This window comes from Periplaneta americana, chromosome 7 (genome assembly GCF_040183065.1).
Source record: "Periplaneta americana isolate PAMFEO1 chromosome 7, P.americana_PAMFEO1_priV1, whole genome shotgun sequence".
NCBI lineage: Eukaryota > Metazoa > Arthropoda > Insecta > Blattodea > Blattidae > Periplaneta > Periplaneta americana.
In genome coordinates, this window is record NC_091123.1 from 57,870,285 (window position 1) to 57,895,140 (window position 24,856).

A 24,856-nucleotide genomic window follows, 5' to 3' on the forward strand; every position below is an offset into this window, starting at 1 on the left:
ATAATCTTATGTTTTGAGTTTCATTTTTTATATCGATAGGGAGGCTATTAAAAATTTTTACTGCCATATAACGCACTCCTTTTTGATAGCACGATAGACTTGCTGATGGAGTATGAAAGCCATTTTTTTGTCGTGTATTTATGCTATGAACTGTTGAATTAGTTACAAAGTTTTCACGATTACTTACGAGGAAGATTATTAATGAAAAGATATACTGACAAGCCATGGGCATTACTTGTAGTTTTTTTTTTTTTTTTTACATATTCCTGCACGATTCCCTAGATTTGACACCTACTGTTATTCTAATTACTCTTTTTTTTTGTAATAGGAATATACTGTTACTATTTGTGGAATTTCACCACAATATTATTCCAAAACTCATTACCGAGTGGAAGTATGCAAAGTATATTGTTTTTAAGGTATTGATATTTACTATCTTTTGCATAGATCTAATAGCAAAACATGCTGCATTTAAATAATTGATTAAATGGCGATCTTACTCGTGTTAATTGTGTAAGCATGTGCGGCTTACAGCTGTAAGATCGCCATTTAATCAATTATTTATATTCAAGTGTTGAAAGTAGTGTACGAAAGATTCAACATGGCTGCTGAATTTAGTTTGGGGGTAATTTCTTTAATATGATTTTTCCAATTTAACACATTGTCGATTTTTAAGCCAATGAATTTGGTTGTTGTTGTTTCTAATAATTGTTAATTATTGCGCTAGATATTTGCGAGGTTGAATTTGGACAGGATTTAAATTGAATTATGTTAGTTTTGTTACAATTTAATACTAATTTATTGACTGAGAACCAGTCACATATTTTGAAGAGCATGGCCATTCGGCTACTCAATCATTCACAGAATAGGAGTGGTAAGCACAATAAGCCTCAGGCTGCAATGCAAGCCTACTCCGTATGAGAGAGAAAGAAAAAAATGGTCTAAAAATACATTTGTGTGGGGAAAATTGTGATTCCACGAACAGATTTTATTTCTTTGAAATAATTATCCTACAGCAATTTTTTTATTTTCAGCTATTTGCTTTCAATGCAGTACAATAGCACAAATTAACATGAGTTTTATTTCAATGCTACATTATCTTTGGCAATAGCTATTATAATACCCTGAAAACAACATACAACCTGAAAAATGCACGTCTCAAGAACAATGGCTCTGGAGATTAAATGAAATTTGTACACTTACTGAAATTAGCATCAATAAATATTTTATATCCATAATATACATTTCTGTAGGTTTACTCTTGCATCATGAAAGGTAACTGATCTTGATATGTAATTTTAAATATGAAATTACTGAAAAGAAACAACTCACACACTACAGCCTGATAAATTTAATGACAATATAAATTCTAAAAACAATTTCTGATTAAAGAAAACTGTTATTTCATTTATTCTTCAAAGAAAAAATTAACTAACGATTCATTCATTCATTCATTCATAACTGACACTACAGCCTAATGAGGGCCCGAGCGTCCTCCAATATTTATAACCATTCTGTCCTGTAATTTCATTTTGTTGACGTTTTTGACCGATAAGCAAAGTATAATAGGTTAGGACTGAATGAGACCGTCAATGCTTATCTATTAATTGTAACATATCAATACAATTAATAGATAAGCATTGACGGTCCCATTCAATCCTAACCTATTATTCTGTCCTGTACTGTACCAATCTCTTCCACCTTCTAACTCCAATCTTAAATCATTTTCCACATCTTGCAACCACCTAAGCCTAGGTCTTCCTCTATGTCTTGCTCCACCTATCAGCGTATTCCGAATCTCACCGGTTCGGTGGCATCAATGACGTCACGTTGCAGCGAAATAAGTAACAAAACTGCTGGAAGGATCGATGGCTGTCATGGCGACTGTACAAGCTGTTGTCTGTGCTACGGTAGCAAAATTTTGCGAAATTTTCGTACTCCCATCTCGTTCAAAGAAAATATAGCATGAACAATTTATTTCTTGAACCAGTAGTAAGAACGGGTCCGTTGACATGTTCGCTCATAAGCCATTAACATATTGTTTTTACATTGTGCTCATTATAAACAATACAGCAGAACTAAAGCAGAACACACCACCATGACACAACAGTGCACGATGTTATTCGTCTGCTAATTCCCGCCCTATACAAGAACCAATCAGATTCACTGATGGCGGCTGATGGAGACTGCCACCACCTCTGCAAGTTGATGGCACCAGTGCGACACCGGTGGAGCATCAATGACGTCATCGGTGGAATTCGGAACACCGTGATGCCATCGGATTGCTCACCGGTGAGATTCGGAATACGCTCTATGTGTCCATACAATGTTCACCTGGGTAATCTAGAGTCTGGCATCCACTCAACATGGCCGAACCCTCTAAGCCTTCCTCTTTTAATAAAAGACATGATGTTTGGTTCTACAAATATCTCTATCAGCTCCCTGTTAGTTTTATTCACAAACTGTCCATTTAACGATATGGCAGTATTAGTGGTATATTCTTTTCATAAGTTTGTTTTTCCACTTACCATGTCTCTAAGACTGCAGAGTATTGATCTTTTTGTCAATATGATGAACTGTAGCCAAGATGAACTTGGGTATAATTCGTTTGATTCCAAGCTCTTTTCTTCAGTCAATGTTAGGATTGTCTCCTTTGTGTCCTTTACTGAAGAATACAACAATGTTGCTGTAAAATGAAAGACAATATTTAATTCTTGATACCGGATTATATCTATGTTAAAGTAAATTTATAGACATTGAATTATATGATGCTCTAGTAATATCGAGTGTTGTTTACATGTTCGACTTTTTAAATGTTTCAAACAAAACTTAAGTAGAACAGAAATTCTAGCATATATTTCCTCCAGAACGTCGTTGATACAGAATTTCATTAACTTACAGTTTTCTTTGCAAGCTTCATCTACATTCTTTGTGGTGTCGGACTGGGAAAAGTCTATGCAGTTTTTCCTTATCAGTTTTTCGACATTGGAGTATTTTTCCTTAGTTACAACTTCAAGTGCTGAAAATAATGAAATCATTATTACGGTATTTTAGGTATGTAAAATAAGAAACACATGCATTGAAAATTAATTCAATTTGAATACAATTAAAATTGTACGGAAGTTATGAATTTTTTTAAATCTCTCTATATGTGGAAATAAAACAAAAAATTTCAGTGTTCATGAGTCTATGAAGCTACTAATATGGAGTAATCTGATTACTTAGGTTGAAAATTACTTGTGTACTTCCAAAGTAGCATGTATCACATATTTAATGTGTTACAGTTATGACACTGTAATCTTTTTTCTCTATGTGTAAAGCTACCAATAGTGAACAGAAAATAATATACAGTTTAATCTACACTACTTAAAAAAAAAGTTTTGCACCACCTGGATTTTTGTTCAAAACAAGTTCTGCACCATTTCAATTTTGGTGAAAGTGTGTGGATCACAGTTGACATACCTTATGAAAATAAAACACAAATTTTACTGTACAAACAATTAAACAAAACAAAGGAAATTAGCTGGAAAGTGCTTCTGTGATAATCATCGCGATCAAAAACTTCTTCTGGGGGACTCTAGTACGTGTTACTTCATTCCTTGCATTGGAGCATGCTTGGATCCTCCTCGGCATGCCGTCCACAAGATGGTCGAGGAGTTGCTGGTCAAGCAAGTCCCATTCTTCTACAGTGGCTCTCCTGAGGTTTTGTAGGGTGTGTGGTGAGTTTCTGCAGCATTGTACCGGTACTGCACGTTTCAACATGTCCCAAGCATGTTCAATTGGGTTCATGTCTAGTGACATCGAAGGCCATTCCATTCTTTGTATTTTTTTTAATTTTATTGGGTTATTTTACGATGCTGTATCAACATCTAGGTTATTTAGCGTCTGAATGAAATGAAGGTGATAATGCCAGTGAAATGAGTCCAGGGACCAGCACCGAAAGTTACCCAGCATTTGCTCGTATTGGGTTGAGGGAAAACCCCGGAAAAAACCTCAACCAGGTAACTTGCCCCGACCGGGATTCGAACCCGGGCCACCTGGTTTCGCGCCCAGACACGCTGACCGTTACTCCACAGGTGTAGGCCATTCTTTGTATGCCAGCCTCCTGGAGGAAGGTATTGACGAGACAGGCGCGGTGCACTTGTATGTTGTCGTCTTGGAAGACAAATCCATCGCCTATATATTGGCTTTAGAGCTGAACAATGAGCTGGAAAATCCTGTCCCAGTACTGGGCAGCTCTCAAAGTACCCTTGACGACGATAAGCAACGTCCGACGTCCGTAATGATGCCTGCCCAAAACGTCACTGATCCACCTCCCTGTTAGATCTGATGGACAGTATGCCTGAGTTGTGAATGGTACCTGACTCTCTCCACACTCTCCTACGACGATTGTCAGGCATCAGACAAATCCTGCACATGCCATTGATCCAGATCCCATTACAGGTGTTCTCTTGCCCATGCAGCCATGATACTGAGGCTGAAGTAATGGTTTTCGTATAGGACGTCTGGAGGCTAAATTGTCTGTGTGAAGTCTTTTCTTACAGTTTGGGTCGACATAGTTGTCCCAGTTGCCTCCAGGAAGGCATTGTGCAGTTCTGTGGCGTTTTCCTCTCTGTTCCTACGAGCCATAATTCGTAGGTATCGATCTTCAGCTGCTGTTGTTGACCGAGGGCGACTACTGCGAGGCATGTCTTGGACATTTTGAGCAACACAATATCGTTGCCATGTTCTAACGACGTACACTGATCCGATGGGCAACTTCCCGCACTGACAACACACTCTGTTGCAAAGTAACGATGCGTGCACAAATGAACGTGCTGATGACCCTTCTAGGCATATTGACAAACTGAACAGAACACTGTTTAATGCAGTTCAGGATTCCAGACATGGCGTACTCTACTGACATACTGAAGCCAGAAGCTTTAGTTCTATTCACAATGGATAGGTGGCAATCTACTATGGCAAAATCAATGTCTATTGATCAAGAAAACATAAACATAAATATTAAGATAAACAAAAAACATGCAAGATATGCGGGTGGTGCAAAACTTTTTTGAGTACCGGTAGTGTATATCTTATCACATCTAAAATTCTCGTATAGGTTAAATTTGTGTGTTTAATGTGGTTAGGATTGCCATAACCTGACTGAACAAAGCCGGGACACAGAACAAATTTAATAATTACAATAATACAATTATAATATTGTAATATAATACAATTATTGTAAAGCATAATAGGAACGTTTAGTTTCCCCTAACTTACCATTATAAGAGTGAAAATTAATTAATGAACACATTTGTATTTAATATTATTTGATTCACATTAAGTCCACACCTGTGGAGTAATGGTTAGCACGTCTAGCCGCGAAACCAGGTGGCCCGGGTTCGATTCCTGGTCAGGGCAAGTTACCTGGTTGAGGTTTTTTCCGGGGTTTTCCCTCAACCCAATATGAGCAAATGCTGGGTAACTTTCGGTGTTGGATCCCGGACTCATTTCACCGGCATTATCACTTTCATCTCATTCAGACACTAAATAACCTTGATGTTGATAAAGCGTCGTGAAATAATCTACTAAAATAAAAAAAAGATTCACATTAAACTTTCAGCAACATAATTATGTAATTTAAAGGATAAGTAAAATAAAGATCCAAAATACAGACGAATATGAAACACTGCTCTTTTTTCTTTTTAATTACAGAGGTTACATCATAATCTTCATTGCATTGTAGCCCCTATACATTTCGTTCAAGTTTCGGTCCCCTACGGCCACTTCCAAAGGACTCCTAATGAATATTCACACGTTTATCACTGGGATTGTCGCGCTGGAAATCAATTTAGAACATATTTCAATTTTTATTGTACAATATAAATGCAATTATCACTACAATGACACAATAATTCTTGCCGATAACACAGAAACAACTTCGGAAACGTAATTAACAGAGTCGCAGTTTCACTTCACTTCCACTAGATGTCTCTTGAGTTCCAGCAGGGCGTAGCAAGGATGCCAATATCGGCAAACGAAAGGTTAGGTTAGATTAGGTTTTGTTAGGTGTGTAAGATAATATGAATGGTTACTACAGTTGGCGACACTGCAATCATTCTCCCACTCCACCTCAAATAGCGTCACAACGACGGAATATTGCCGCCTTCTTCCTTCAAGTACGACGATTTTCCTATATAAGGAACCTATTTAGGGCGGGTTGGGTGGGACCACAGCTCTCCCAGTGATCACATCGAGTTTCTACTACTCTACACTACAAAACTAAGGTATTTTCAGTGTTTGTTTTTAATTCCCAATACTGGCAATACATGACTGAAGCTTCACCTTTTCTTGACAACGAAAAAAGATTTCGTCATATATGTTGCGACTTATTTTCACACATATCGTGAATTTTCAAAGTACTATATTTCTTACCAAAATCTGCTCTATTGTAATACACAGAACAAGTAAAACCAGCATCTTCAAACACAGTCATCATTTCATCAATTGGCCCACTATAGGCACATTCTCCTTCAGCTAACAGATAGAGATCGTCAAACAACTCAAATAGCTGTGAACTTGGTTGATGGATAGAGCATACCACAGTTCTGCCAGACTGGGCGAGAGATTTCAGATGTGAGATCACTTGCATAGACGACACACTATCCAGACCACTGCAAGAATAATTATCAAATAAACTACAATGAACTAAAAAGCATGTGCTTATTCCAGACTTCAATGTACACACAAAATAAAAATAATTGTCTTTAATGTATAAATCATGAGTTTGAGGAAATCGATTTGAACTGTTAAAATTCAAAGCCTATCTGGGTAGCATATCGAACCAAGAGATTTCTTAATTTATTGAATTAGAATACGGCTTCATTGACAATGAATTATTTGAATGTATGTTTATTCTATATTCTTGGGTACACTCTTTTACTCTAATCACTGATGAATATTATTGAACAGGTAAGTTAATGACTATTTCACTTTGTTAATATTAGGGCCTATAGCCTAAATTTTGGTGGTAAATTACCTGGTTGACTAGGGTGACTGAATCCTAGTATATTTATGTTTAGTCAAAAGTCCAAATACTGATTGGAACCTTATAAGTGACACCAATACGGCATTATTCATGAGGTAACTAAGCCAGTAAATAATGGGGTAGGGAGGACAGTTCCTTTCCCCCTACATTGCATATACCGCTGATTATAACATACCTATTTCACTAATCAGACAATAGAAAACATTTTAGAAACAGTAATTTGTGTATAAGACAGTATTATAGCTATCTTGCTTACCTGGTTGGTTCATCGAAAAACATGACTGGGGGATTAGTTAGAAGTTCACAGGCAATTGATAATCTCTTTTTTTCACCTCCAGAGAGATTTTTTACAAGTGTATTCTTCGTCTTTTTAAGTCCCATTGTATCTAAAATAGCATTTATCTGTAAGAGATGAACGACATTGTTTCTTCCATTTAGTCACATTAACTATGGCACAGAAACTGAAAGGGATGTCGAGGCTAAACCTCAAAACACATTATCGCATATGGCAAATGTATGTGTGTGTGTGTGTGTGTGTGTGTGTATGTATGTATTTTATTTTATTTCGTCCTAAGAATCATAAAGGATGATGTTGGACACGTCAAAAGAAATTAAAACTAGAAATAGTTCTAAAACTAATATACATTAACAAAACAATATTGATATATGAAGAGTCCACTGCAAGAATTATGGATGTCATTTGGAATACATTTTGCAGGAGAAGTAATTGAACGTTTGAAATGCTTAGCACTCAAAGCTTAACTGTGATTTTCCGATCATTACTGGACAATGACTATCAGTGTTAATGCCATATAACTCTGTATGTACATTCTATATGTCTTAAACTATGCATTGACAGTCTTGGTTCATTTTCGACAAGAAAGTGACATCCATCATTCTTGCAGTGGATTCTTCATATAATATATACATGGTGCATAATATTGACAAATGATTGAATACTACAACTAATATAATGATATTGATTACTACTGATTACACAATAAATTTATATAGAAGCAATGTCACATGAATAAATTAAGGCAAAAAAAAATTAAAAAATATCAAATCTTCACACAATAAACATAAAACTAATAATTATCTATGAAATCTTTATTATCTACTATTAATAAATATATACGTACAACTTAACAACATTTAATAACTGTAAAAACCAACATTCAAGATACAGTATTCTTGTACCGGTACTGAATAAAAACAACCATCCACAAGAAATTTCTTTAATTCTTTTTTTAATTTAACATCTGCATTTAGGTGTTTAATAGTTCCGGGTAATTTATTAAATAGAACTCTGCCGTTGTAATAAACAGTGGCGTAGCATGAAATTTTGAGCAGGGAAAGCTAACTCAAGTTGTCTTTCATGCAATATGAGAAAACGTATTACAAAAATACAGTCTTAAAATAAACAGTAGTCAATGTCAAGTCAGCAGTCGAAGATTGGTTGGAACATCGTAAGTAACACCAATAAGGCATGACCTCAAATGATACGTCGTAAAATATGATTTCACGGTTTACACATATCTCTTAACAAATAGACACGTATAGGTATAACATTAACTCACTCCCTGTCATACTTAGAGAAATCACAATGTTAGTATCATTACGTAAGTATGCGTCTGTCTTTTGGTTGTGTCCTTCATTGACAGCAAGGGAGTCGGTCATTTGTTTTTTAAATCACATTTTTGTTCGTAAGTCAGTCTTGATAATAGAATTGTCCTAAAAAATTCAAGTAAATTAGTGTCAGGTACTGTTATTTCGCTCATTATTTATTATGTCAGCCACAATGCACACTAACACTTCAACTGAACACAATTGACGAAAAAGGATAACTCGGAAACTACTTATTTTAAATGTTAAAGCTAGCTTCTTGCGAGCCTTGCGACTAGGGTAGTTTAGTTAGAAAGGGATGGAAAATCTGCGAGGTGGATTACACAGAAGAAACCAGTCTGCTTGGAAGCTGGTGTGTGCAGGCTTCTTGTTTACTGCTGCATCACAAATCATCCTGAGCTGCCGTATCACAATATTTAACGCGTAAATATAAATTTATTAAAATTAATAAATAATTTTCTCCATAAACTGTAGGTTTATTATGAAATTATTATTAACTGGAGAAGCTAAGCTTTTTAGCTTACATTGACGCTACGCCACTGGTAATAAAAACTTTTTTCAAAAAGAGAACTGTTATGTCCAAACAGATGCAAATTAGACTTTCTACTTGTATAATGATTGTGAATGTGTTCATTTCTGGTAAAAATTTTGGAGTTGTTTATGGACACGAATCAAAATCTTGTATATGTAAATGCATGATACAGTGCGAATGTTTAGGTTTTGAAATAAGATCTACAGCTTGTGTTGCTGAGAAAATTTAACATAATTTTTATGGCTTTCTTTTGGAATTGAAATATTCTGAAACAATGGTTAGATTTTCCATGATTTGCCAACTACTTCATTATGGGGAATAATGAAGAAGATAAAAGAAATGTTCAATGCCTAGTTTCAGTGTGGTTTGGCTTCAACCAAGCGGAAAAACATTTGTGCCACACCATTCGAAGAGTCAGAAAATATTACAATGAAATGTATTGTAAATAAAATTGTAGGCCTAATTAAATTATTATAATGTTTGGTATATAATACACATACTAGTACTAATTAGGTATTTTAGCCTTTCCTTCCTTCACATTTTATGTAAAACCCCTTTTAAGGAAAGCCCCTATTTAAGGAAAGCCCCTATTTAAGGAAAAAAAAAAGTAATCCCTCAGAGATTCGTTAAAAATTGGTTCTACTGTATTTCTCAAAACAATAATACTGACAAATGATATTAGAGACTGTAACTAATACAATAATATTAAATACTCAACTAAATATACAGATTACACAGATTACTCAACATACCCTACCCATGAGCCAACAACACTACAATGAAGAAGTGAACACAACGAAATACATAGCACAAGAAAACGGCTACAATCCAAACATAACAGACAACATCATAAGAAAAACAAAACAAAAAATTAACAAACACAAAAACACACACACATAAGAACACAAGAAATACGGTAAGGGTACATCACACTAACATACGAAAACAAAAGTACACAAAAGATCGCATCTTCATTCAGAAAGCAGAAATACAACATAGCATACAGAACAGAAAACACACTACAAAGACATCTCAACACACAAACAAATAAATACAACCACACAGGCATATACAAACTCACATGTAATAGTTGCAACAAGTTCTACATTGGACAGACAGGCAGATAATTCCAAACACGCTACAAAGAACACATTAAAGCAATAACCAGAGGACACAATACATCTACATATTCCGAACACATAACTAATGCTAACCATACATACAATAACATAAATACAGACATGGAAATCATACACATACAACCCAAAAACCAAAAACTCAACATACTAGAACAATATGAAATGTACAGACACACTAAAACACACCCTAATCAAATCCTCAACACGCAGATCAATTTCAGAACACACACACTATTCGACTCCACTTTTCAACATGCAAACGCACCCCTACAACAGGCAGTGATGTCAAGACGACGCTGGGATCTAGTAGGCTCTGATGATGGTGTGAAGGATACACCAAAACAGCTGTAACCACAATGCTTATACAATTTAACACTAGTAAGTTTGCCATTCAATCAATCATTTAAACTAATTATAGTTGTAAAGAGAAAACAAGAGCAGAACTTCAGACACAACTTATCACATTTTCACACTAGCATGCAATAAACCTAAGGCTAGTAGTTAATGTACAATCACACACAAAATTTACCTAAACCAAATCATTATTACTTACTAACATTGAAGATAGCCTATATTTTTATCTATACTCATAATATCAGCTACTTATAATTTATTAATAACATTGAAGATATTCATTTAGTGAGTAAAAACAACTGTCCATATGAAATTTCTTTAATTCTTTCTTGAATTCAATAGTTCCAGTCAACTTTTTAATAATGCAAGATAATTTGTTAAAATGAAGTCTAGCATTATAAAAACTTCCCCCCCCCCCAAAGAGAGAGCTATTAAGTCTAATCATATGCAGATTAAATTATTTTATTTTCCTTGTGCCATGCTGGTGTATGTGTTCATTTCTGATAAAATTATTGTGTTATTTATGAACATGAATCAAAATCGCATATAAGTAAATACATGGTAAAGTAAGAATGTTCGAAAGTTTCAAATAAGGTCTATACCTTTCGCTTCTGGTGAGATTTAACATATTTCTTATAGTTTTCTTTTGAATTTTGAAAATTCTGGAATGATGTATAGACTTCCCCCAAAACATTAGGCCTACACCATATCACAATAATGAATGAAAATAAGCAAAATAAGAAATTCTAGATAGGCCTATATTTACATTCACAGATTATCTAAGGGTGTAAATTGTAAAGCATATCTGATAGAGATTTCTTTACAAAAAGTCAATATTTGACCCCAATCAAGATTATTTTATTAACACTCCAAGAGATTTAATATTAGTTGCATGTTGCTAACAAAAAACTGCCTACTGAAGGATGTAGGCTGAGAAGTATGGTGAATGGGAGAACAGTTCAGGCAGAAGAAGATATAAAATGATTGATAACATTGAGATACATGGAATATATGCGGAGACTTGGGGGTAGGCAGAAAATAGAAAAGATTAGAGAATGCTGAGTTTGCAGTGAAGACCTGACTATGAACGAATGAATACTGTTATATTATTGTATCATTTCCTAAAGTCTGGAAAGTCTGGATTTTTATTCATGATGAAACCCAATTTCTAAGCTTTTACTTTTGTTTATAAGTAGCCTATCGATAGGTCATTTTCCTTAAACCATGCAGTTACTTGTTCTGCTAAAAATGTATTGTTTGCTTTGAGCTTCTGTTTATTCTTGCCTGAGATTAAGACATTAGCATCATCAGCAAAAAGAGAGAATTTGGCATTCACATTATCACCAGTTTTACTAAATACTTAATATAAAATAAAAATAGCAGAGGACTTAATATTGAGGCTTGCAGAACTTCATAATTAATTTTATTGACTTTTGTTATGTTACCGTATCTAAATATTTAATTTCTACTACCAATAGTTGTTTTATATTCTGTAAATAATATTCAAACCATTATTCCATACTTGGATAATTCATAAATTGTAATTGCATGATCTACCATATCAAAAGTTTTGGATAAGTCTAGAAAAATTCCCAATGAACTGTTCACCATAATGTTCCCATACAAGACATGAGACTTCAGAAATAACTTTCCTTACAATCACCATCGGTAATTATGTCGTTTAAGATATGTGTTTTGCCGTATTTGAAGCCAGAAAATCTCAGCACTAAAAGTAGAGAATGTTAATCACTTCACCACGAAAGACTACTTTGTTAAGAAATGTCCTATGTAATAATTTAATGCTTAGGCCTATGTAGCTGTGGCATATAATGTGTGTAGTAACATCATAACAGTATATTCTGTCAGCAGCATATAACTGCTTAGTGACATAATCTATTATAAGTAATTGATTAACTAGCGGACTTACTCGTGTTAATTATGTAAGTCTGTGCGGCTTACAGCTGTTTCGGTGCTTCATCACACCATCCTCAGAGCCTACTAGATCTCGGCGTCATCTCGTACTTCTCTGCCTGTTGTGTGGGTGCGTTTTATTGTTGAAAAGTGTTGAAAAGTGGAGTCAAATAGTGTGTGTGTACTGAAATTGATCTGTGTGTTGAGAATTGATCAGGGTGTGTTTTAGTGTGTTTGTATATTTCGCATTGTTCTAGTGTGTTGAGTTTTTGGTTCTTGGGTTGTATGTGTAGGATTTCCATGTCCGCATTTATGTTATTGTATGTATGGTTAGCATTGGTTATGTGATCGGTGTATGTAGATGTATTGTGTCCTCTAGTTATTGCTTTAATGTGTTCTTTGTAGCGTGTTTGGAATGATCTGCCTGTCTGTCCAATGTAGAACTTGTCGCAACTATTACATGTGAGTTTGTATACACTTGTGTGGTCGTATTTATTTGTTTGTGTTTTTTGTGTGTTGATATGTCTTTATAGTGTGTTTTCTGTTCTGTATTCTATGTTGTATTTCTGCTTTCTGAATGAAGATGCGATCTTATGTGTGAGTTTGTTTTCATATGTTAGTATGATGTATTTCTTGTGTTCTTGTGTTTGTGTTGTGTTTTTCGTGTTTTTGTGTTTGTTAAGTTTTTGTTTTGTCTTTCTTATGATGTTGTCTATTATGTTTGGATTGTAACTGTTTTCTTGTGCTATGTATTTGATTGTGTTCACTTCTTCATTCTAATGTTGTTGGCTCATGGGTATGTTGAGTAATCTGTGTACCATTGTCCCGAATGCAGCATGTTTGTGTTGTATGGGGTGGTTAGATGTGTTGTGTATGTGTGTGGTGGTGGTGGTTGTTGGTTTTCTGTATATTTTGAAGTTGTGTTTGTTGTCAATTTTTGTTATGGTGATGTCTAGGAAATTTATGGAGTTGCTGTTTTCAAGTTCGAGTGTGTATTGAAGTTTTGGGTGTAATTTGTTTATGTATTGGTGTAGTTTGTGTATTTGTCTTTTGTTTCCTTTCTATAGTATGAGTATGTCGTCTACGTATCTGTGCCAGTATATTATGTTGTCTGCATATTTGTTGTGTTCATTGTTGAGTATGTATGTTTGTTCTATGTTGTGTAAAAATATCTCTGCTAGTATGCTAGATATGGGTGATCCCATTGGCAATCCTTCTGTTTGGGTGTAGTATTTGTTGTTGTGTGTGAAATAGTTTTGCTTTGTTATGATGTCTGATTTCAATGATTTCTTCGATGTGTTCTTGTGGTGTGTTGTTGTCTATGAGCATTTGTTTTACTATCTGTAATGTGTCTTGTATTGGTATGTTAGTGTATAAGTTAGTGATATCGAAAGATGCTAGTGTTGCACTGTGTGGCATGTGTTGTTGTTTTGTTTTGTTGACTAGGTCTATAGTGTTCTTTATTGTTGTCTGTTTTCTGAATTTTATGTTGTTTCTGATGATTTTGTCCATGTGTGTGGCTAGTTTGTGTGCTGGTGCCTGTTTGTAGTTGATTAGGGGTCTGATAGGTATGTTTTCTTTATGTATTTTGGGTAGTGAATTGAGTTTAGGTGCTGCTGGTTTGATTGGTTTGAGTTGTTGTTTCATGTTGTGCGGTATTACGTGTTTGCTTTTGTTGATTGTGCTTTTTACTGTGTTGTGGTATTGTGTGGTGAGATCTTTTTCGAGTTCTGTGAAGTTGTTTTGTTTAAAGTATGTTTCTATTTTGTTGTGTAGGTCTTGTTTGTGTAGTATTACTGTGCAATTGCAATTAACATCAGTAAGTCCGCTAGTTAATCAATTACTTATATTCAAGTGTTAAAAGTAGTGTATGCAAGATTCAAAATGGATAATCTATTATCTTATGAGTCCTCTATTATCATCATCATCATCATCATCATCATCATCATCAGTGTTATTAACATTATCATTGTCATTATCATTATCATTACTGTTATTATCATTATCACTATGATATTAGAGGCTTTTATTGAGACTTGAAAGCAATGTGAAAATGACGCTCAATGGGTTACTAGCCCAGAGAGGTGCAATTGGTGGGGTTTCCACCTATGCAGCTTTTCCTCTGCATATGACATTTCAGTTATACCGCTGATACTCAGTCCGCAGAGCCTCGTTCATTCGAAACGGGTTGCACCACGTGAAGGTGAGGATGGGATTTGGGTAGTAGGGGTTGTAGGTGGAATGCACATCACTACCTTTTAGCAATCCAATATATTAGCAATATAATAAAACAATGGGATCATTAATAAAATCAAAGACACACAAGAATAGGCTTGTATAAAACCTTAGCACAGCCAGTAATAAGCTATGGTAGTGAAGCGTGGACAATGAAGAATAAAGATCTCAGTAGAATAACAGCAAGTGAGATAAGGTTCATGAGAGTAACAGCTGGATATACTCGCTGGGATCATAAAAAAATGAAGACATAATGCAAGAACTTCAAATAGAACCCATTATGCAGTTCATCAGCAAATATCAACTTCAGTGGAAGGGTCACCTCGAACAAATGGATCGATGCAGAATTCCAAAAGCAGTTTCATTATCATCCACATGGCAAAAGATCTCTAGGTCGTCCGAAGAAGAGATGGACTGAAAATTCTAGTTTGAGGCTGTAACAGGCCACTTGGCCTAATATTTGTTAGGAAGACGACGACTATGATATTAGAAAAGAGACAAGAGTATAATTTAGAAACACCTAGCTTTCATCGATTACAAAAGAGCTTTCGACAGGCTAAATAGAGATAAATTATTAAATATATTAAAAGAAGATAGCCTACTGTTTCAAATCAATTAACACAATCAGTATTTGATATTTATAAAGATACAAAAATTTCTATCAAAATAAATGGAGAAATCACAGATTTTAAATTCATAAATGCAGGTGTTCAACAAGGTTGTCCTCTTACTCCACTACTTCTTGAAATATAATGAATTCTATGGTAAATAAATGGTGAAACTGATGTCCAAATAGAAGATACATCTCCATTAATAGATACGCTAAAAACGATACAATTCTTTTGCAGATGATCAGGTATTATTAGCCACAAATGAAGATGATCTCCAAAAATCAATACATTTTCTAAATATTGTTGCAAAGGACTTTAACATGGAAATTTCTGTGGAAAAATCCAAAGCAGACATTCTACGGAAAAGAACCTGTAAAAGGCAAAATCTGTGTTAAAGATAAAACAGATTAACACATTTAAATATTTAGGCTACGAGCTTTCATATGAACAAGAAAAAAGATATACACAGTGGCGGTGCGTCAATAAGAGCACAAGAGCACGTGAACACCTTGTTTCTATTAATGCACGACTAGTTTTATTATTTAATACCGTACTGGCGTAGTGGGGATGTATAATATCAGGATCGAGTATTTTAAACTTCCCGCATCTTGCATAAACTTCTTATGTAAACTTGGCAACATCCGTTCACGTACAAGCCGTGCTCTTTTCAAGAAGGTTACAGAAATTTCACGCATGCGCGGGAGAAAATTGTCTTTCGCTGGCCGCTTATGACTCGTCAAGAGCACAAAGCATTAAGTGAACAGTGAATCTATCCTACAGATGGCAGGTGCATCGATGCCTATCGTTTACGTGCTATATATCGAGGAGAAAAGTCTGTATTTTAGCCTGCAGGTGTCAGCATCTCACTGTCGGAACGTTTACTTTATGTCGATGTGTGTACAGTGCTGCTACGAGAGTGTAGTTTATGAATTACTATACTTCAGTTTCGGCATATAGCATAGTTTGGCTTTCAAACACGTGCTGGCTGAATGTGATGGTGGTATGAATTTAAATATCTGTATGGTGGTGTATATTATTTAAGAATAATATTTACTGGCATGTATTTATAGTAATCAATCTATGCGAATGGGATTACAGTACTGGTATAGGCTATAGTGTATCAGTGTGTTGTGAATCAAAATACAGTATATTACTGAACACACGCTTTTGTAAATTGTTTTATGTATTAATTTTTAACAGATGTAAACAATGAACTCTGTTAAAGTAATTTTGAAGAGTAAATAACTGGGTAAACTGGCTTTCCAGGAAAAATTGGAAATAAAAAGACTAGGTTTCATTATTATTATTATTATTATTATTATTATTATTATTATTATTATTATTATTATTATTATTATTATTATATGTTTTCAATTTATATACGCTTTTTTCGACAGTGAAACATTGGAATCATGACATTTCATATTAGGCTAAAAACGTACGATTTCAAATTCTCTTTGATTTTGGAACACAAAATTGTGAACACACATAATATTTTATCACGAGCCGCCACTGGATATATATTTCAAAACTACCAATTATGTAAAAGTTATGGGAAGTATTAACTCAGTATTTAAACCCACTTCAGTACAACGTCACTTTAGATTAAGAGTATAATAATAGTTTGGCAAGACCTAATCTAGTCAATGGCTCAGAAGCGTGGACAATGACCAACAGAGATATGCAGACAATAAAGGCTAATGACATTTATGAGAAAAACAGCAGGATACACACTTTAGAATAGGAAACAAAGTGAAGAAATTTTGAAAGAACCAGGAGTTACAGCCATGATTGATTTCCTACACAAATACAGAACTAACTGGAGGAGCCATGTGGAAAGGATGCTAAGGAGCCGATGGCCAGAATCAACTCTACTATATCGCTCTACTGGAAAACGATTTATCGGAAGACTTATGAAGAGATAACAAGAAACCATAGAGACTGCAACGGATCACTAGGTTCAAGGCTTGACTGGATGACTATGATGAACATTATCACTACCACTACTACTGGTACTACTATTTTGATAGTGTTGTTTATCAGTTTAGTCAGTCTCCAGTTTTCTTTTTCGTGTCTAAAAATCAAATGCAACCTCATTCAAGAAATTAAATTACAATATCGCATACAGAACAAATAATACTCTACAAAAACATCTCAACACACAAACAACACAAACGAACAAATACAACCACACAGGCATATACAAACTCAAATGTAACACCTACAACAACTTCTACATAGGACAGACAGGCAGATCATTTCAAACACGTTACAAAGAACACATCACAGCCATAACAAAATTACAAAACACCTCCACATATGCAGAACACATCACAAATGCTAACCACACCTACAGAGACATCAATACAGACATGGAAATTCTACACATCCAACCAAAAAGCCAGAAACTAAACACACTAGAACAATATGAAATATACCGACACACAAAAACACACCCTAATGAAATTCTCAACACACAACTCAATTTCAGGACACACACACTCTTTGACTCCACATTACACTACACAAACATACCCCCATAGGAAACAAAACCATAGGTGCCAAGACCAGCAACGACCAGTTCTGAAGAAGACCAATAACAGGTCGAAACATGTAAACCAGGTACGATAGAATTTAACACGAGAAAGTCATATAATACATATTCCGAAGTGATAGACTATTAAAAGTTATGTAATCAAGATGTACTAAAAAGTGTTATTAATTCATATTAATGTAATTCAGCGAACTGTGTCTTAAATTAAGTAATTTTTTTATGCGAGTGATGCGACAACTTAATGTGTTTTATATATCTGCGAAGGATCACCACTTACCATTGCAGTCTTTTTTACATTTTTAACAGTAGTGCCCAGTTTTAAGTCTGCTGCTGTCATAAGTATTTCATAAGTGGTCAAAAGCGGTAACATATGAAACTCCTGTGCAATGTAGCATGATAGTTTTCGAAACTGAAGCTTACTCCTTTTCTCTCCATTTATTAGAATTGATCCTGTAATACCAGAGGTCCTGAAATGAAATCACAGGAAGATTAACTTCATTGTAAGAATTAGTATTGTTGTTGTTGTTGTTATTATTATTATTATTATTATTATTATTATTATTATTATTATTATTATTATTATTATTATTATTATTATTATATTGCTGTTTCTAATTCTTGTATTGCAAAAATCTGAAGAATAAACAAAAAAATCAAAATTGTATTACAAGCACACAGAAAATTGTCATAGCCTAACATAAATATATGACTTACATGAGACTGTACTCAATCATAAAAACTGACTGAAACTGACTTCAATATTTCTCTTTCTTCTAGTGTATAAACAATTTATTTTGCCGATTATTTAAAAGGCAAATCCCGGATTGGTTTCAACTTCCACTACAAAGACACAAATACCGGTACTGGCATATTTGCAGATTGTTCAGATATGACCACTAGATGGCAAACATAAGTCTACAGACTGGATGACAAAATGAAAAAGAAAAACGGGAATCGTTATAAAGATCCAGAAATAAAATTTAGGCCACCTGAATTTTCCAAGTTCCAGTTATAACATACTAGTACTGTGCATGTTCAATGCTTACTGAGCAAATTTTGTTTCTGGGTCTGTACCATTCCCAACAAAATCTAAAAAGAAGTGGATAGCTTCAAATACTTGGAATCTACTATAAGCAATAACATGAACTGCTGCCAGGAAATCAAAAGGAGAATAGCAATGGTAAAGGAAGCTTTTAATAGAAAAAGAAGCATCTTCTGCGGATCTCTGGGAAAAAAAAAACCTAAGAGAAATTAGTGAAGTGCTTTGTGTGGAGTGTGGCACTATGGAGCAGAAACACTGACATTACAACGAAGTTAAGAGAAATGACAAGAAGCATTTGAAATATGGATATGGTGAAGAATGGAGTGTGTGAAATGGACAAACAGAATAAGAACTGAAGCTGTGTTAGAAAGAGTGGGTGAAGAAAGAATAATGCTGAAACTGATCAGGAAGAGAAAAGAAATTGATTGGGTCATTGGTTACGAAAAAAACTACCTGCGGAAAGATACACTGGAAAGAATGGTGAATGGGAGAAAAGTCTAGGGCAGAAAAAGATATCAGATGGTACACAACATTAAGATATATGGATCGTATACAGAGACTAACAGGAAGGCGGAAAATGGGAAATATTGAAGAATTCTAGATTTGTTGTGAAAGACTTGGGCAGAAAACTGTTGATGAATTAATTATTTAAAGATTTGTTTGTTTAATGGTAAACAGGCCCTTATCTGTGGATTGACCTTCATACGGGTTTGGTTTGTTTTCTGGTAGTTATGTAATTGAAATAACCTATACTTGTTTTTTTGAAAGATGGGACATGACAGGAGTGTTGCAATCGGAAAAACAACTGAATGTCGCATAGCGTGGTAGGCCTGTTGCTATGGTAACAATGGTTGAGTTGCCAAACTTACATTTCGCACGTGACCAGCCTCATGGTCTAGTGGTCAGAGCTTCTGGCTATAGTTCATGAGGTCCCGGGTTCGATTCCCGGTTAGAGCACAGGAATTTTTCCTTAAAGGGGATTATTCCTGTGTTCGTCCATGGTCTGGAATTTAGGTTAAGTTTAGATTTAAGACCTCTCCTGGCACCACATTATCATAATCATCCTATCACATCATCCGGGTAATGTAACTCCGCCTTCCAGGCGCCCCAACCTCAGAAGTGGGTTACAATTAAGCCACGGCCAGGAGAGAAGACCAGAAATGTCGAAAAGACAACCTGGTGGCATTGGATAAAAAAAAACATTTCGCACGTGGCGAGTGCTTAACAGCTCTCTTGGTGACATTTATTGTGCACACAATGTTAGCATTGGTACGTTTCGTGTTTGATTCTCTGTCGATTTTTGTATTGTTTTCTTACCTTCGCGTCAATTGTCAATGAATGTTTTAACGTCAGCCATCTTAACGACAATTGCCACCTTCCATCAGCTGGCTGCATGGTAGTCCATATTGGCAACATGGCACTGTAGTCCCAAGCTCGGCCGCTGAACTGTCATGTCCCATCTTTCAAAAAAATAAGTATAATAATGTCTGCTGGTAGGTTCAGTGGATAGCAATTGTGATTCCTAACCACGCAGTCTGTGGTTCGATTCCTGGTATGGGTAGAGATTTATATCTATTCCACGGAACTGGGTGTTTGCCCTTGTCTTGTACTTGTTCAGTAACGTCTCTTTGGTGGTCTTGCATCGTGTTGACCACATGGCCAGGGAGGCCTGCCGTGTGAGAGTTTCTAAGTTTATACAAGGTAAAGGCAAAATATCTAAAATCATGTAGTAGCACCTACAGAAGAAGAAGAACAACAACAACAACAACAACAACGATTTAATAATTTAAAATATTTAATGAAATTCAATCACTTTTTCACTTATGAACACATTTGTTTGTATGCATTTCGTCTTCATAATCAACTACAATTTTAGTTTTATTTCTGGTATTTGTACGTAGAGTAGCTTCAATATTTCATTTGGTTTTTTAAAATAATAAAGTTTTTAATCGAGAACTAATATATGTACACTGTAGTCATATATACACACAACTACTTTCAGCAGGGCCGCCGAGAAGGGGGCAAAGGGGGCGAGTGCATATGGGCCCGTGAACAATAAGGGCCCGTCAGAATGTGAGTCTGATTACTTTTTATTATCATGAATAATTTATTCGTAGATACATAGGGGTAATACTATAACATTTTGTAAGAACATTTGTTATATAAATTTGACATATTAATTCAACAATAGTAGAATTAATACAAATTCTCACTTCATATGTAAATATTTGACTTTTATATAATAGAATATCGGTTTCCCGCATTAACGTTCACCGACACGACACTTGAGGGCCCCGGCATTTGCCTGAACTATGTTCCCGTCGCTTGTACTGAATACGTTCAATTATTTATTGGCTTGTCCTTTTTAACCACCAATCCCCCTTGATCACCGCAATATGCTGTTGACTACCAAGTCATAGGATCACGTTTCCTTTTCAGTACATTGTATGTTTCGTGTCGAAACTTTCGTCTTTTCGTTGTCGTTTGTCTAGTTTATTTCTGTTCATTCTGCACAATGGACAAGTATAGGCATAAGTCGGGAGCTGAGAAGCACAAGGAGAGACAAAAAAAAAATCGGATGATATTACTATGGGTGCTAGATTGCGTGAAAAATATTATGAAGACATTAACAAAGAGATCAGTGATGATCCGAAATATTTAAAATCAATTCATGCTTCTAATTTAGGGCCAACCCCACTGAAACCTATGAATCTCCTAAATAGTCTGAGGGAATTAAAAGTGGACGGTTTATTTCCAAATATTTGTATAGCCATTAGAATATTCTATACAATTCCTGTAACAGTTGCCGATGCTGAAAGATCCTTCAGCAAAATGAAGGAAATGTATTCAGATAAACAAGGTGTCAAGAATGACTGAGTAACCTTGTCCTCCTTAGTCTGGAGAGCGACCTTGCTAGATCTTTAAATTTTGATGATATAACTGATGATTTTGCATCAGTGAAGTGAAGGAGAGTTGTTTGTTGATGTTGGACTGCAAGTTAGAAATTACAGATGTTTAGGAATAACGTTTTATGAATATAATATGTTGTGCTAATGTGGAGTTTTGCTGAAAGTTTTCAACGTAATAAAAGTGTATACTTTAGGTTCGTATCTGTGCATGGGGTTATCTTTTATTTAGTTTGCAAATAATTATTATGGTTAGAATAACTAGTAACTTGTAATTGTTACTTTTTTCAACGGGGGTCCGAGTACAGTATTGCATAGGGGCCCATAAATTGTGTCGGCGGCCCTGAGTTTCAGTGTTCAAAATGACGTTATGAACATAGTGAATACAGGTATATACACACGGTGTTTCAAAAATAATGTAAAAACCTTCGTGGGGTTGTAGAATATGACATTTGGAGCCCTTTGAGATAGGGACTGCGTGTCTGCTGAAGCCTCCTTTCAGAGCTACGTCATTGTAAAAGTGCTAATCCCTGCAGATAGGCAAGTTGCTTCAAAAAGGGTTCTTTTGCTGTCTGGTAACTTTGTCCGTGCAAACTATGATAATAACAAACTTAGCCTGAGTGAGGTGAGAGTTTTTCGGGCTAAAAGCCGTGGTCTACTGGCGGTATTATGTCCAGACGTTTCGTTTACAGCTGAAATAGACATCAGGGTCGTTCTTAGCATGCTGAGGAGATCACTAAGCCCTAGAGTGCCTCGCCACTGATGATATCTACCGCACCTGTAGACGAAACGTCTGGACGTAACGTTGCCGTAAACCATGGCCTCTTAGTGTCTTAGCCCGGAAAAGCTCACCCCATGGATACTGGCCGCGAAAGCCTACATTCGAAAACTTAGCCTGAGTGACAGCCCAGATCACATATGTACAGTAACAGATTGTCCATCCCAATGTTAAAAACGGTAACATGTGGAAGAGAACAACCACTAGGATCGCCACCGTCGATTGGGAACAACCGGTAAATGGAAGTACAGTTACTCCATGCAATTCAAATGAGCGTTATAACGTGATTTCTTATGCAGTAGCTGGATGGCAGCATAGCGAAATTGATCAAAGTTGTTGCCGTCAAAGCCTATAAGGCTGATCAATCCGTTATACTATATGTGATCAGGGGTTATAGCCTACACGTAGGCCTACGTTGTGTACAATTTAACGCGTTCGTTCTACCCTTGATCATTATGTATCATGTATATATGATCTAGGGTTCTACGTGCTCTCCAGTAATCTATGCTTAGGCAACATGCAGAAGTTAAAAGGTTACCTTTACAATGACGTAGCTCAGGGTTGTATAAGAAATAGCGCGCGAACGACCTTCGATTTTTCACGTGCTACCCGGCAGCAGTATACAGAGTGTTTCCGAGGTGGTGTTACAAACTTTCAGGGATGATGGCGAAGGGCACATGTATCAATTTGAGATAAGGAACCCTAGTCCGGAAATGACCGAATCGAAAGTTACAAGCAAAAATAGTTGTGTGGAAATGAAATAATTTTATTCCTCTGTACACCTTATTTACATCTTACACATACTCTATTCATCTGACGTTGTTTACGTTGTCTACATACAGTATTCCATTCAATGCGCTGTCTGAGGGGTGGGGACAGGAAACTACACTAAAGCCATGCAGATAGCGTAATGTGTAACGGACATGGACGGTCCTGATATGCACGTCTGTAGACAGTGTATGTGTATAAGTTGCAGTGTCCAGTCGATCAGTCCTAGTGAAGTGGAGGAGTACACACACGTGAGCGGAATAAGCAGACCTGATTTTCGAATACAGATGAGCAAATGGGAACAGTAGACAAGCTCACCGATTATATCGGGGCAGGTACCCACGTAGGAGACATCCGGCCCATACCATTTTTCCACGACTGTTCCAGAGGTTAAGGGAAGGAGGACACGTGGTGTCAAATTACAAATCCATTTCCACACAACTATCTTTGCTTATAACTTTCGACTCAGTCATTTCCGGACCATGGTTCCTTATCTCAAATTGATACATGTGCCCTTCGCCATCATCCCTGAAAGTTTGTAACACCACCTCGGAAACATCCTGTATAGCTGTACAAATAGGAGCGACCAAAAAAACAAGAATGAACAAAATTATTAACATTATGAAGTCGAGATGTAATTACTCTTTATACTTTTGTTTAAACATTTTTAATAAATGCAATACAATTATTTCATAGCAGAAGATTTTACATATGTACTATTTTTAATAACAAAATGTTCCTTGTACTACATTACAATACGGATTGAATAATTAAAAAAATAACTGAGTTCACGTATACAACTTTCGAAATAGCTGGAGAATTACATCATTTTCGTCATAATAGCAATCAATACTGTTATGCGAAAATAAACGATAAAATTTCACTAGAATTTCTTCGATTTTCGCCTCGCACTAGCCTTATTACGTCTCGCAAGATGTTATTTAAAGAAGCAAATCTAAGCAAAGGGGGCTTGGCCTTCTATCTTGGCTTTGTTAGGTTCACGAAAACCTACCGATACGTAGGCTATATGCTGCTGAAAATTGTAATATAATAATTTTTGCTGCACGAATTCTCGAACACAGTTCATAATTTAAGGAATTTTAAAAGCTAAGGAAGTCCTTGTCTTTATATGTACATTTCAGCAGTGCAATATGTGAAAGATCAATTAATTTGAGCTGCAACTATGGAAGCGAATTTCCTGGAATGGGAACGACAGAAGAGCTCTAATTTGTGTTTAAGCATTTCCATTTAGCGTCTCTGGATACTTTATTTCTTAATAATGCAATGTTTTCCATATATTAAGGACAGTATATCTCCTTCTTTTTCTATACATCGCTGCTCTACTTGTATGCGTGGACAATCTTTGCACC

The 24,856-nt window shown here is 35.6% G+C and overlaps 1 protein-coding gene across 2 annotated transcripts in view; it reads right to left on the reverse strand.

Moving 5' to 3' along the window:
- Positions 1–24,856, reverse strand: part of LOC138703126 (ATP-binding cassette sub-family G member 1-like) — a 77,969-nt gene that overhangs the window by 12,702 nt on the left and 40,411 nt on the right. For both annotated transcript variants that reach the window (XM_069830734.1, XM_069830735.1), the window contains 5 exons: positions 18,270–18,459; positions 7,287–7,432; positions 6,418–6,656; positions 2,900–3,019; positions 2,529–2,686 (listed from right to left, as the gene is read on the reverse strand). In XM_069830734.1, coding sequence (XP_069686835.1) covers positions 2,529–2,686; positions 2,900–3,019; positions 6,418–6,656; positions 7,287–7,432; positions 18,270–18,459 — 853 coding nt within the window. The remainder of the gene's footprint in view (positions 1–2,528; positions 2,687–2,899; positions 3,020–6,417; positions 6,657–7,286; positions 7,433–18,269; positions 18,460–24,856) is intronic.